This window comes from Salmo salar, chromosome 06 (assembly GCF_965601325.2).
Source record: "Salmo salar chromosome 06, fSalSal1, whole genome shotgun sequence".
NCBI classification, from domain to species: Eukaryota; Metazoa; Chordata; class Actinopteri; order Salmoniformes; family Salmonidae; genus Salmo; species Salmo salar.
In genome coordinates, this window is record NC_138296.1 from 27,180,966 (window position 1) to 27,194,789 (window position 13,824).

At 42.3% G+C, this 13,824-nt stretch overlaps 1 protein-coding gene across 1 annotated transcript in view; it reads left to right on the plus strand.

Moving 5' to 3' along the window:
* Window positions 1–4,803: 4,803 nt before the first annotated feature.
* The window catches only part of vwa3a (von Willebrand factor A domain containing 3A), a 34,477-nt gene continuing 25,456 nt past the window's right edge, over window positions 4,804–13,824 (plus strand). The window contains exons 1-7 of the mRNA XM_082976403.1: window positions 4,804–5,268; window positions 10,079–10,206; window positions 11,176–11,294; window positions 11,639–11,719; window positions 11,942–11,996; window positions 12,110–12,211; window positions 12,971–13,077. Of these exons, the coding sequence (XP_082832529.1) occupies window positions 10,084–10,206; window positions 11,176–11,294; window positions 11,639–11,719; window positions 11,942–11,996; window positions 12,110–12,211; window positions 12,971–13,077 (587 nt within the window). The 5' untranslated portion in view covers window positions 4,804–5,268; window positions 10,079–10,083. The remainder of the gene's footprint in view (window positions 5,269–10,078; window positions 10,207–11,175; window positions 11,295–11,638; window positions 11,720–11,941; window positions 11,997–12,109; window positions 12,212–12,970; window positions 13,078–13,824) is intronic.

Below are 13,824 nucleotides of genomic sequence, written 5' to 3' on the forward strand. Positions count from 1 at the left end.
TCTGTGGAAAGGGTTCTACCTGTAACATAATGGGTTCTACCTGGAACCAAAAATGGTTATTCAAAGGGTTCTCCTATGGGAACAGCCGAAGAACCCTTTTAGGTTCTAGATAGCACCTTTTTTTCTAAGAGTGTATAGCCTAGTATATAATTTAGGTTCAGAGGTTTTCCAGGTGACATCACGTGATCCCGAAAAAATTCCAGACCCTAATTCTGTTATGGAGTGATCTGATATGGTTGCCTTGAGACTAGACCATGACTTTGTTGCAGAACAGCTTTACATGCATAGAGAACAGCAGCCACATCTCTTCCTCCTCAATGGTGACTCATCTACATACAGTACGTGTCTAATCTGTTTATCTGCTCTGTCTGAGCACACACTCTTTCCACCCATATTCCCTCACCATCTGAGGTTCTTCCCCTCTCTTTGTGTTCTGCTCTGCTCTGTTGGTACAATGTTGTTGTTTTTCTCAGTAGCTTGAGCTAAATGACAGCTGAAAGCCTTCACAGAGCCATAGTGTATGTGTGTGCACATGCATGCATCTGCGCATGTGCGGGTACCTTATGTATGTCTGTGTGGGTGTGTGTGTATGTTTGAGTGACAGGTTATGAGGTTTGAGGATGAGTCTCCCAGCCTAGAATTACATGGGCTTCCCTCTGGGCCCTGGCTGATGAGCCCGGGCTGATGAGCCCTGGCTGATGAGCCCTGGCTGATGAGCCCTGGCTGATGAGCCCTGGCTGATGAGCCCTGGGATGAGCCCTGGCTGATGAGCCCTGACAGATCTGAGAGAAGTGTGGGTGTGCTGGCTGGATTCAAACAGTCAGAGGCTCTCTCTGGTCCCTTAGCTCGTCTGTGACTAACCAATCCATTCATTTGCCACCATAAAAATAGAAAGCCATTTTCTCTTCTAGGAATTCTATTTCTATGTTTGCCACATTCTCGTGCTTGGAATGAGTCATTGGTAAAACAGTTTGCAGAGGAGATCTATATTCACGCTGAAACCATTTTAAAACAGTTTTATATCATTAAAACCGGCGGGAGAAATGTATAGAGTGTTTGAGACCATTCTCGAATGCAAATTAGTTATCAATTAAGAATATTTGTTTGTAGTTAACGTTAATTAAGATGAATCAGTTGCGAACTTGACTAAAAGCATCATGGTCATGTGATGATGAATTGAACAAAGAGCTAATCTTAAATTGACCACTCAATCGCAATTAAGAGCTCAATTAATTAAGCTTGATTCATTGAGAGCTCAGAATGTAATCAAATTGAAACCCTGCAATCAGATTGGCCTGAAGCAACACCATGCAGACATAATAATGATGGGTCCTTTTTCATATTGATGAATATAAAGCCTATTTTTCTCCACATAATGTTACATTTTAAGTAGGAGCACAACCTGATCATATTAGGATACCCAATCACCAAGAACATGTTATGGATCTATTTTCAAAATCTGTCCGTGACCCCACTCTCTGAGTGTCTCAGGGAGAGTGGTAGATACAAAAACACATTTCCAATTCACACATGCGTATTAATACACGCTTGTATTGGTGTGAAATAGGACAAATATCAGCACCCATCAAATTATTATTATAAATCTGTATAATTTATACAGAGCTAAGAGAATTGTGGAAGAATAGCTGACTTCTATGATGAGTGATGATTCATTCTACTGATGAAATGTTCAGAGGGCCATATCAAGTACACAGTCCCTATATATTTTCTGTTGTCTTTACTTATACCAACACAGATTCACACACACACACACACACACACACACACACACACACACACACACACACACACACACACACACACACACACACACACACACACACACACGCACCCTATAGGCCTATATCAGTCAAAATGGTACATTGCTTTGATGATGGAAACAACCGGCATCTTGTCTGTATAGATTTATTAGCAGACCACATTGAGGTTATCAAGGAGAGAGCTGTTCACTGTACAAACAACTGACTCCTCAATGGGACTAAAATGAAGAGTCTTTAGCGATGAAGCACACTCAAGTCGATGTCGATTTTGAACATTATTTGGTATTTCTCTGCCGGAAATGCTGGGGAATTATTGTAATAATCACCAATGTATGTTTTTTTGTGGTGTATGTCTGGGAAGATATCACAGGTTATAATTGTTTATATATTTTGGGATTTTAACTTTTCAGAATGTGTTTTTATTTGTATTCTTCTGTTGATTTGTGGTTTATGAACAAGGAACCCCTTTTCATCACCTGTACTTATGTTATTGAGCAAATGTACCAAAATAAAATCCACTGCTTAAGGATTTCATGAACTGACTGTTTTAATTCCTGCATACTCTACATTTGTCTTCATAAAGGTAACATTTTTATATTATTCCTAACTCTATAATATTAACCATTCATTACACATTTATATCCTAAGCACATCATTAAAATGACATTATATATCTAGATAGAGGTTAATGAATGTAGGTACACTGATACATGCATAGACTGGCGGGTAGGAGCGTTGGGCCAGTAACCGAAAAGGTTGCGGGATCAAATCTCTGGGCTGACAAGGTAAAAATCTGTCATTCTGCAAGGCAGTTAACCCACTGTTCCCCGGATGCCGAAGACATGGATGTCGAATAAGGCAGCCCCCCGCACCTCTCTGATTCAGAGGGGTTGGGTTAAATGCGGAAGAAACGTTTCAGTTGAACGCATTCAGTTGTACAACTGCCTAGGTATTCCCCTTTCTTTTCCCAATATCCTGTGGTCCTGTGTGGCTCAGTTGGTAGAGCATGGTGCTTACAACACCAAGGGTTGTGGGTTTGATTCCTGCTGTGGCCTGCCTTGTGTGAAATGTATGTATGCATGACTAAGTTGCTTTGGATAAAAGTGTCTGCTAAATGGCATATATTAGTAACCTAAATGTTGGTTAATTGCTCCATACTACTCTGTAGGTGTTGTAGCCTACACACTGACATGTGCTGATATCATCTCTGTAGGTGTTGTAGTCTACACACTGACAGGTGCTGATATCATCTCTGTAGGTGTTGTAGTCTACACACTGACATGTGCTGATATCATCTCTGTAGGTGTTGTAGTCTACACACTGACATGTGCTGATATCATCTCTGTAGGTGTTGTAGTCTACACACTGACATGTGCTGATATCATCTCTGTAGGTGTTGTAGTCTACACACTGACAGGTGTTGATACCATCTCTGTAGGTGTTGTAGCCTACACACTGACAGGTGCTGATTTATAGGGGCATATGTTATGTGGGTGGGAAGTGTAGGAACACAATCTCACAGGAAATAATATTGTATATGGAAACATTTCATTTTCAAAGGATGTAATTGAATGCAACAATGTTTTTTCTTGCTAAATGCATGCTTTTTATGCGTTGTGGCTTTCACGTTTGTTGACTGTGATAGATTACTGTGTCAGTGCTGCCAAGTGCACTTAGACTGAAACGTGGTGCCCATCTGCTCATTTGATGGCCTTCCAACTTGATTTAGTTCACCTGAGCAGATAATACCAGCCAGGCTGCAGCAGTCTCTCCTTCTCCATGCAGCAGTGAGGACAGAGGTCACTGTAGTGAATTTGGCAGGAAGCTGTAGCTTACACTCTAAAAATTAGAGGTTTAACAAGGATTCTTCTAAGATCCTCAAAGTTATTTGAAGAACCTTAGTGTTCTTGGCACTGAAAATTGCCCCCAAAAGGTTCTTCCAAAAACCCCATAGGAGGTGGGGTTCATAGAGGAACCTCCTTAGTTCTTGGGGGTTCCTGCAGGAACCTAACTTCCCAACTAGAAACATTTGGATTTGAAGTTGAATGGACAGCAGGTGCAGGCACTTAACTGAGAAATGTAAAGATCTCCTCAATTTAAGATAAGGTTTGTCCCTTATATGATCTAAATGGATATTGTTTTGTAATGATACCATCTATCTTTTCATATTTGTACAAATCTTTCTAAAACAGAAAATGGACACAATTCAATGGATATCAATCAACAAAGAGGTAAGAATGTGTAGGCTGTAAGAATATGTTGAAGGCTAGCTGTATTGGGTGCAGATGACTGAACTGCTCACTTTTGTGTCTGTGTCTGCAGGTATACAGACGAGGAGGCATACAAAGGCATGTCTATTGGTATGTTATGCAGATCACATGTATCATCATCTTCCCTTACCTCTTCAATGAATATCCCATAGGCCTCTACAAGGTACGTGTATGAAAATCATCATAATTTTTTCATTCACATTTAACACAAAAACCAAGGTATGAATACTGTTGTGTGCATGTTTTGTTAAACATCTGTATAATTACAATTTTTGGATTCACAGACTTCACCCTCCCTACACCTCTGATGAATATAACAGGAAACCTGTTCAATCACCATGCACTGAAAAATCATTCTGGCTATGGATACAGAGAACATCAACACATTAACATCAACAAGCTAGCTGGCTAATGTTAGGGTTAAGTTTAGGAGTTAGGTTAAAGGGTTAAGGTTAGGTTTAGCTAAAAAGGTTAAGGTTAGAGGAAGGGTTAGCTAACATGCTAAGTAGTTAAAAAGAAGCAAAAAGTAGTAAGTAGTTGAAAAGTTGGTGAATACCTAAAATCCTAAAGTTCTCCTGATGAGATTCAAACTTGCAATCTTTGGGTTGCTAGACATTTGCGTTATACACCCACCCGACTAACCATCCTGCTTTTGTTTTTGCCTTAAGTAACCATTTGTCTTATCAACACTACTAAACGTAACATATCATACTAATGTTGGTGTCCCGGATTGACATTTACTATTTTACGTCTAGTCTATGAGACCAGACTGAGAACAGTGTTATTTGGCCTGCCTAGGCCTACCCTACAGGTCAAATATTAACGTTTTTGATTCAGATGTTAAATCTATATAACATTTTCCTGTCAATACAGTTACAGGTATTTTATGTTCCATGCCTTTACCTGCCTCTAAGTCTTTATGTGCTCTCTTTCAAAAATGCGCACTCACGCAATTGTCGGTCACCTTGGAGATGAGAAACATTGAGGAGGGTAGGTTACGACTGTCTCAGCCTCTACTTTCCACACGAAAACTCTCAGCGAAGCACCCTCAATATATCTATACAACTTTATATACGATTTAAGAAGCTTTGAGAAAAAAGCGATGATTGCATAAACTGTCGCGAGGCACCTGTCGGACACATCCATGTTTTGCGCCTTCAGAATGTCTTGAGAAAGAAGACGCTCTGATTGTCCACCGGTCGAGCCTGCACGCAAAGGTAGAACCCGCCGGTGAAATTGTATCAATTTACAAATGACAAGATTCTGAAACTCTGCTGCATCCTATCTAATTCAGATATGATGTAATTTAATCGCATGTTTTCAAAACCCTATAGTATTTTTCTTGAAATAAGGAGTAGTCTAAGAATATGATGCCTTAAACCAATGTGGTTAAAAAAGGGCCATCCTGGGATTATAATGATTTGCCTTGAAACCCGACGTTGGGCATAAATGAGAATTTAAACCAAAGTTTCCTCACATCCACAAGCCACGAATGTTTAATAACGTTACATTTTAACGTACAGTACTTTACCGGTTGTCTTTGGCAGTTGGTCGTTTTTGGCGGTAGGAATGTGAGACAATATACCCACCCACAAAAATACAGTGCACTCTGGAAGTATTCAGACTTAACTTTTTCCACATTTTGTTACTTACAGGCTTATTCTAAAATGTATATTTTTTCCCCCTCATCAATCTACACACAATACCCAATAATTACAAATCAAAAACGATGTATTTTTTGGCAAACTCCAAGCAGGCTGTTTACTGAGGAGTGGCTTCTGTCGGGCCACTCTACCATAAATGCCTGATTGGTGAAGTGCTGCAGTGATGGTTGTCCTTCTGGAAGGTTCTCCCATCTCCACAGAGGAACTCTGGAGCTCTTTCAGAGTGACCATCAGGTTCTTGGTCACCTCCCTGACCAAGGACCTTCTCCCCCGATTGCTCAGTTTGGCCAGGCAACCAGCTCTAGGAAGAGTCTTGGTGGTTCCAAACTTCTTCCATTTAAGAATGATGGAGGCCACTGTGTTCTTGGGGACCTTCAATGCTGCAGACATGTTTTGGTACCCTTCCCAGATCTGTGCCTCGACACAATCCTGTCTCAGAGCTCTAGACAATTCCTTCGACCTCATGGCTTGGTTTTTGCTCTGACATGCACTGTCAATTGTGGGTCCTTATATAGACAGGTTGTGCCTTTCCAAATAATGTCCAATCAATTGACTTTACCACAGGTGGACTCCAATCAAGTTCTAGAAACATCTCAAGGATGATCAATGGAAACAGGATGCACCTGAGTTCAATTTCAAGTCTCATAGCAAAGTGTCTGAATACTTATTTTTATTTAACTAGGCAAGTCAGTTAAGAACAAATTCTTATTTACAATGACGGCCTAGGAACAGTGTGTTAACTGCCTTGTTCAGGGGCAGAACAACAGATTTTAACCTTGTCAGCTCAGGGACTCGATCCAGGAACCTTTCGGTAACCACAAAGCTACCTGCCGCCCCATGTAAAGAAGGTATTTCTGTTTTTTATTTTTAATACATTTGCAAACATTTCTAAAAAACTGTTTTCACTTTGTCATTCTGGGGTATTGTGTGTAGATTGATGAAGAAATATGTTTATTTAATACATTTTAGAATAAGGCTGTAACGTAACAAAATGTGGAAAAAGTCAAGGGGTCTGAATACTTTCGGAATGCACTGTATATGCAACAATTTCAGTGAATTTACTGAGTTACAGTTCATATAAGGAAATCAGTCAATTGAAATAAAGTCATTAAGCCCTAATCTATGGATTTCACATGACTGGGCAGGGTGCTCCCACTGGGGAGCCAGGCCCAGCCAATCATAATTTGTTTTCCCCCACAAAAGGGCTTTATTACAGACAGAAATACTCCTCAGTTTCATCAGCTGTCCAGGTAGCCGGTCTCAGACGATCCCGCCCGCAGGTGAATAAGCCGGATGTAGAGTTCCTGGGCTGGCATGGTTACACGTGGTCTGCGATTGTGAGGCCGGTTGGACGTACTGCCAAATTCTCTAGTTGGCTTATGGTAGAGAAATGAACATTAAATCCTCTGGCAACAGCTCTGTTGGACATTCCTGCAGTCAGCATGCCAATTGCACGCGACCTCAAAACTTGAGACATCTGTGGCATTGTGTTGTGTGACAAAACTGCACATGTTAGAGTTGCCTTTTATTTTCCCCAGCACAAAGTGCACCTGTGTAACGATCATGCTGTTTAATCAGCTTCTTGATAGGCCACACCTGTCAGGTGGATGGATTATCTTGGCAAAGAAGAATTGCTCACTAACAGGGATGTAAACAAATTTATGCACAACATTTTAGAGAAATAAGCTTTTTGTGCATTTGGACAATTTTTGTGATCTTTTATTTCAGCTCATGAAACATGGGACCAACACTTTACATGTTGCGTTTATATTTTTGTTCAGTATATATACATTTTTCAAAGCGCTGGTAGTTCCTTGAGATTTATATCACCTGAAGCATGCGCATAACCATGTAAACACATGCACAAATCGGCAAGTACTGCTCAGGGATTAGTGTTTTATGATTTGTGTTTTTTGAGGTCAGTTCTGTTTCGGTTCGATTATTAAAAAATAATCACTGTTTTGATTTTGGTTTAGATAATTTTTTTCAACATTAAATGCATTGTGCATTATGTGGGTTGAATGCTGTAACAACACAGAATTAAACAGTTAATGAAAGTTCCATGATGGTAGTGACTGGCTATTACTGCTTATCAATTATTAACCATCATTTATTCAACTTTAATCAAATATTTCAGTTGTTTTGTATATTACATTTGTTTTATTTAATTACTTTATAATTTCATTCCAAGTCATCATCTCATCTCTATAGAGCTGCTGCCTATGCTGTCTGACAAAACCACTATTTAGTACTTCTTCAAAGTAAATAAGGCATTGTAGTTAATTATTCACATTTTATGGGTTAAACTATTTAGAATATTGGCCTGTTGGAAACTACTACTCCCTACTACATCGCACGGTTCAGACTGGAATTGATTTATCTCTGGAAAAACTCATTGAGCTCACAGAAAAAAAAGAACAAAATGGAATTCAAATAATTTAACCTATGTCAGTCAATTAGTTGTTTAAAAAACTTTTAAAAAAATGGTTAATCGCTTAGCACTATTGGCAGGTATGCATGTATTAGTGCATGTATTTGTATGTTGTGCGCATGCTTCAGGTGATAGAAATCTGAAGGCACTACCTTCTTATCCTCTCCTGGGAAGTCTGAAGGCACTACCTTCCCTCCCTTCTTATCCTCCCCTGGGAAGTCTGAAGGCACTACCTTCCCTCCCTTCTTATCCTCCCCTGGGAAGTCTGAAGGCACTACCTTCCCTCCCTTCTTATCCTCCCCTGGGAAGTCTGAAGGCACTACCTTCCCTCCCTTCTTATCCTCTCCTGGGAAGTCTGAAGGCACTACCTTCCCTCCCTTCTTATCCTCCCCTGGGAAGTCTGAAGGCACTACCTTCCCTCCCTTCTTATCCTCTCCTGGGAAGTCTGAAGGCACTACCTTCCCTCCCTTCTTATCCTCTCCTGGGAAGTCTGAAGGCACTACCTTCCCTCCCTTCTTATCCTCTCCTGGGAAGTCTGAAGGCACTACCTTCCCTCCCTTCTTATCCTCTCCTGGGAAGTCTGAAGGCACTACCTTCCCTCCCTTCTTATCCTCCCCTGGGAAGTCTGAAGGCACTACCTTCCCTCCCTTCTTATCCTCCCCTGGGAAGTCTGAAGGCACTACCTTCCCTCCCTTCTTATCCTCTCCTGGGAAGTCTGAAGGCACTACCTTCCCTCCCTTCTTATCCTCCCCTGGGAAGTCTGAAGGCACTACCTTCCCTCCCTTCTTATCCTCTCCTGGGAAGTCTGAAGGCACTACCTTCCCTCCCTTCTTATCCTCTCCTGGGAAGTCTGAAGGCACTACCTTCCCTCCCTTCTTATCCTCTCCTGGAAAGTCTGAAGGCATTACCTTCCCTCCCTTCTTATCCTCTCCTGGAAAGTCTGAAGGCACTACCTTCCCTCCCTTCTTATCCTCTCCTGGGAAGTCTGAAGGCACTACCTTCCCTCCCTTCTTATCCTCTCCTGGGAAGTCTGTGCACCGCAGAGGAGGCTGGTTGGCTGAGCTATAGGAGGATGGGCTCATTGTAATAGCAGGAATTGAATTCATGGAACAGTATCGAACACATGGAAACCATATTTTTTCTTCCAGTCCATTAGTTCCATTCCAGTCATTACAATGAGCCCTTTTATAGCTCCTGCCACCTCCTCTGGTGGACAGGTGTCTGACAGATGGCTGCATGGCTAAGATCCTTCATGAACAGAATCAATGGGTATTGATTACACTGAAGCCCCAGTCAGTCTGTGACAGTGCTGTGCTGCTGTTTTGTTATTCCCCAGTGGCCACAGAGCTCACAGGGTTACTGCTTCTGTCTGAACTGTGTCTCACTACAAACTCTTCTAACTACACTGGATGTCTCCATCTGTTCTGCTACGGCCACACTACAGGGAGCTGCTGCCTTCTGTCCTTTCATAAGGGTGTTTTCTTTACCTCAATTTAACTAGGCAAGTCAGTTAAGAACAAATTATTATTTACAATGATGGGCTAAAAACGGACAACGTTGGGCAAATTGTGCGCTGCCCTATGGGACTCCCAATCACGGCCGGAAGTGATGCAGCCTGGGTGTGCAAAGAGGATGTTAGTTACTGTACTTTGGCAGGTCTTACAGATGCCTTTGAGGAACTCTTTTAGAAGAAGTCAAGAGTGTCATATTGTGTTGTCTGTCATTAGATCAGAGGTGATGGCCAATTTATCCATGTTAATAAGCCACCGGCCTATGAGGATGTTGCACACTCCAAAGGTGTTGCAGCGGGTTGCACACTGTTACCAAGGGTTGCATGATGCACAATATTGCCATTCTGAATGAAGGTTGGAGATCCAGTGTGTTTTATAGTGTGTTTTTATTGGGTTTTATTGGGTGTTCATTGGTGAACAGGTGTGATGGAAGCGGCCAGTACTTCCCTCAGAGATGACTGCCCTCCCTGGGAAGATGTGTCTCTGTCTGCCCCTCACAGAGACGATGGCCTACTGGTCACCAATGTCAACCAAACACAGGACTTACTGGTGAGCTGGTCAAGTTCTCTCTTGAAAAATACATTTTATCTCCATGAGACTAACCTGGATAAATAGTGTTTAGTCTTCCCTTGAAAGCATTTAATTGAACTGATTTGTAGTTTGTGTCTAATGTATAGTCATTCAGATGCTGAATCCACAGGGTAATGGGGTAAATCTTGTTTGTGTCTTTCTAGTTCTTTCTCCACGTTATTACTGCCTGTGTCGACGCTGTCTGTGTTTTAGTCCGTATTGCCCCTGTCTGTCTGTAACGCTGTCTGTGTTTTAGTCCGTATTGCCCCTGTCTGTCTGTAATGCTGTCTGTGTTTTAGTCCGTATTGCCCCTGTCTGTCTGTAATGCTGTCTGTGTTTTAGTCCATATTGTCCCTGTCTGTCTGTAATGCTGTCTGTGTTTTAGTCCGTATTGCCCCTGTCTGTCTGTAATGCTGTCTGTGTTTTAGTCCGTATTGCCCCTGTCTGTCTGTAATGCTGTCTGTGTTTTAGTCCGTATTGCCCCTGTCTGTCTGTAATGCTGTCTGTGTTTTAGTCCGTATTGTCCCTGTCTGTCTGTAATGCTGTCTGTGTTTTAGTCCGTATTGCCCCTGTCTGTCTGTAATGCTGTCTGTGTTTTAGTCCATATTGTCCCTGTCTGTCTGTAATGCTGTCTGTGTTTTAGTCCTTATTGCCCCTGTCTGTCTGTAATGCTGTCTGTGTTTTAGTCCGTATTGTCCCTGTCTGTCTGTAATGCTGTCTGTGTTTTAGTCCATATTGTCCCTGTCTGTCTGTAATGCTGTCTGTGTTTTAGTCCTTATTGCCCCTGTCTGTCTGTAAGGCTGTCTGTGCTATAGGCCAACCAGATACACTCTGAGCCTCAGAGTATATCTGTACTCTACCTTACTTTCTGGGCTCCTATCTGTAGTTGTGAGCCTCAGAGTGTATCTGTCCTCTACCTTACTGTCTGTGCTCCTCTCTGTAACCCAGAGGTCACAGGGTCAGGCTGCGGAGTGGAAGAGCTCCTCTGATTGGCTCCTGACCCACAGTCTCTACAGCTCCGGCCTCTCCCTCTCAACACTCCTCTCACACGGGACCACCAAGATCAGGTAAGTGTGTGTGACAGAGGCCAGCTTTACAAATCTGGGCCCATATTCACAAAGAGTATCAGGGTAGAACTGCTGATCTAGGATCAGTTTTGACTTAAATCATAATGAAAAAGAGCAGGGACCTGATACCAGATCTTTTACACTGAGACGCTTTGTTAATACGTGCCCAGGTCCCTAGCACGTCTAGCTCGTTCCATATTACAAATGCCCTATGCACCTCCATCCAAATTATCCCATCTGGGCAGTTATTGCCTGAGCAAGGCTGCCTGAACGGCCACGTATGAACTATGAGCTGATAGCAGTTGCCCTTGTCCTCTGCTCTGACCTCTCTGTGTTGGTGGCAGTGCTGGGGAGGATGGAGGCCTCAGCAGACAGCTGGAGATCACTGCTGCAGCACTCATTCACTTTGACTTCCAGCTGTACCAGTGAGTACTCCTCTCTTACACACACACACACACACACACACACACACACTGGCATGTGGTGCCACGCACACACAGGCACACATACACACACTGGCATGCACCCACCCACGCAGGCATGCAAGCACACGCACACACAAAACAAGTGCTGTCACCCACACACACACAGCTGCAACCGTGACTGCCACTGTTTGTGATAATGAACGTGTTGTTTGGACTCTACAGGGCCATTGAGCTGTACCATGGCAGAATAAGATGGCTGAACCAAGGAAGTAGGAAGGTATGGTATAGTAGATCTTCATCATCATCATATACAGTATATAACTATTGCTATACAACCTAAAGTGTCCAGAGTGACAGTATAGCTGTGCCATTCCCCTGTGTGTGTGGCAGGTGTTTGGGCTGGTGAAGGGGTCCAGAGTAGGGGTCATAGTTGACACCTCAGATGTTAACTGCACCAAGTTCAGACTGCCAGATCTACAGAGGAACCTCCTGGTAAGATAGATAGACGTTTAAACCACTGGTTTCACCTCATCATTTACTGGTGAGATAAATATACATTTAGACCCCTGGTTTCGCCCAGTGATGTTTATAAACCCTGGATGACTGACAGGGGGCGGTGTAATAAAGCTACCATGCAGCCATCTTGGTACTCCTCCTCCCGTGTAAAAAAGATTTTGGAAGCTATAAAAATGCATTTATTCATGTCTAGATTCGTTTTTGACATGTTTATTCTATTACAGACACTTTAATGCATACTTTGAAATTATATTATGTGAGCTAAACATACAAATGAAAAATTATATTAAAAAAATGACCTTAAAGTATTTCTTTAGAGAATACTAATATTAGTGTCCTCACTACAACAAAAACATTCTTAAATACAAGTAATTTTGTCCTTGAAACATTTCATTGAAATACTGTAGAATTCCATTCATTCCTATGGAGGACTGCTCCTACAAAGGAGTGCTAATATGGCCGACCAGTGGCTTCAAAGCCTCTCAATGGCCAATATATTGCATCAGCAATCCAGAGTTTGTATATATCATTGGTTTCACCTCATCGTTTACTGGTAAGATAAATAGATATTTAAACCCCTGGTTTCACCTCTCATTTACTGGTGAGCTAGATAGACATTTAAACCTCTAGTTTCACCTCATCATTTACTTCATTTACTATGGGCTTTGTCTCTCAGAAAGCATTGAATGTGTGTGTGTTTATGTGTGTATGTTTGTGTGTGTGTGGGTGTGTCAGTCTCTGATAGAAGAGCAGCTCAGCTGTAAGCGTCAGCTGTACCTGATGTCCTGTGGTACTGAGACCAGCAGCCTTTGGGACGGCCCCAGAGACGTCAACACCTTCAGGTGAGAAGTGCTAAGAGAGGTCATCGAGGTCATAACATTGTGCTTTAAAGGTGTATCCCATAACCTTTTTGCCCCCTGTGGCCATCAGACTAAATGCTGAAATAATCCATGCTCAAACACACACATACACACACCATTTTGGCGTAGCTGCGCGAAGTAGGGTGCTGAGGGTGCTGCAGAACCCCCTGAAAAATCGGGATTATTTTTTGTTGTTGTTGAAAGAATATATCTTCTAAAAATTATAATTTAGAAAAATCTGAAAAGTACTGCCCTGGGCCTTTAAAAGTCCTGTATTAGCGGACCGATATATCAGTCTGCAGCTGTCACAGCTGTCACACATCGTCGAAAGGGGACCAAGGCGCAGCGTGTAAAGTGCTCACATTTCCTTTATTTAGGATGACACTTAAACAAATTAACAAACCCGACAGCCAACAGTTCCGTCAGGTACATCGACAAAACGGAAAACAACTACCCACAAACCCCAAAGGAAAACAGGCTGCCTAAGTATGGCTTCCAATCAGAGACAACGAAAGACACCTGCCTCTGATTGGAAACCATACCCGGCCAAACCTGGAAAACAAAACATAGAAATAGAATACTAGAAAAACCCCACCTACAAACAGAAAACCCAAAACCACCCAACACAACCACCTGTCACGCCCTGACCACTCTACTATGGCAAATGACCTCTTACAGGGGTCAGGACGTGACAGCAGCATGGGCAAAACTTTTTTCCAGCCCCTCCCC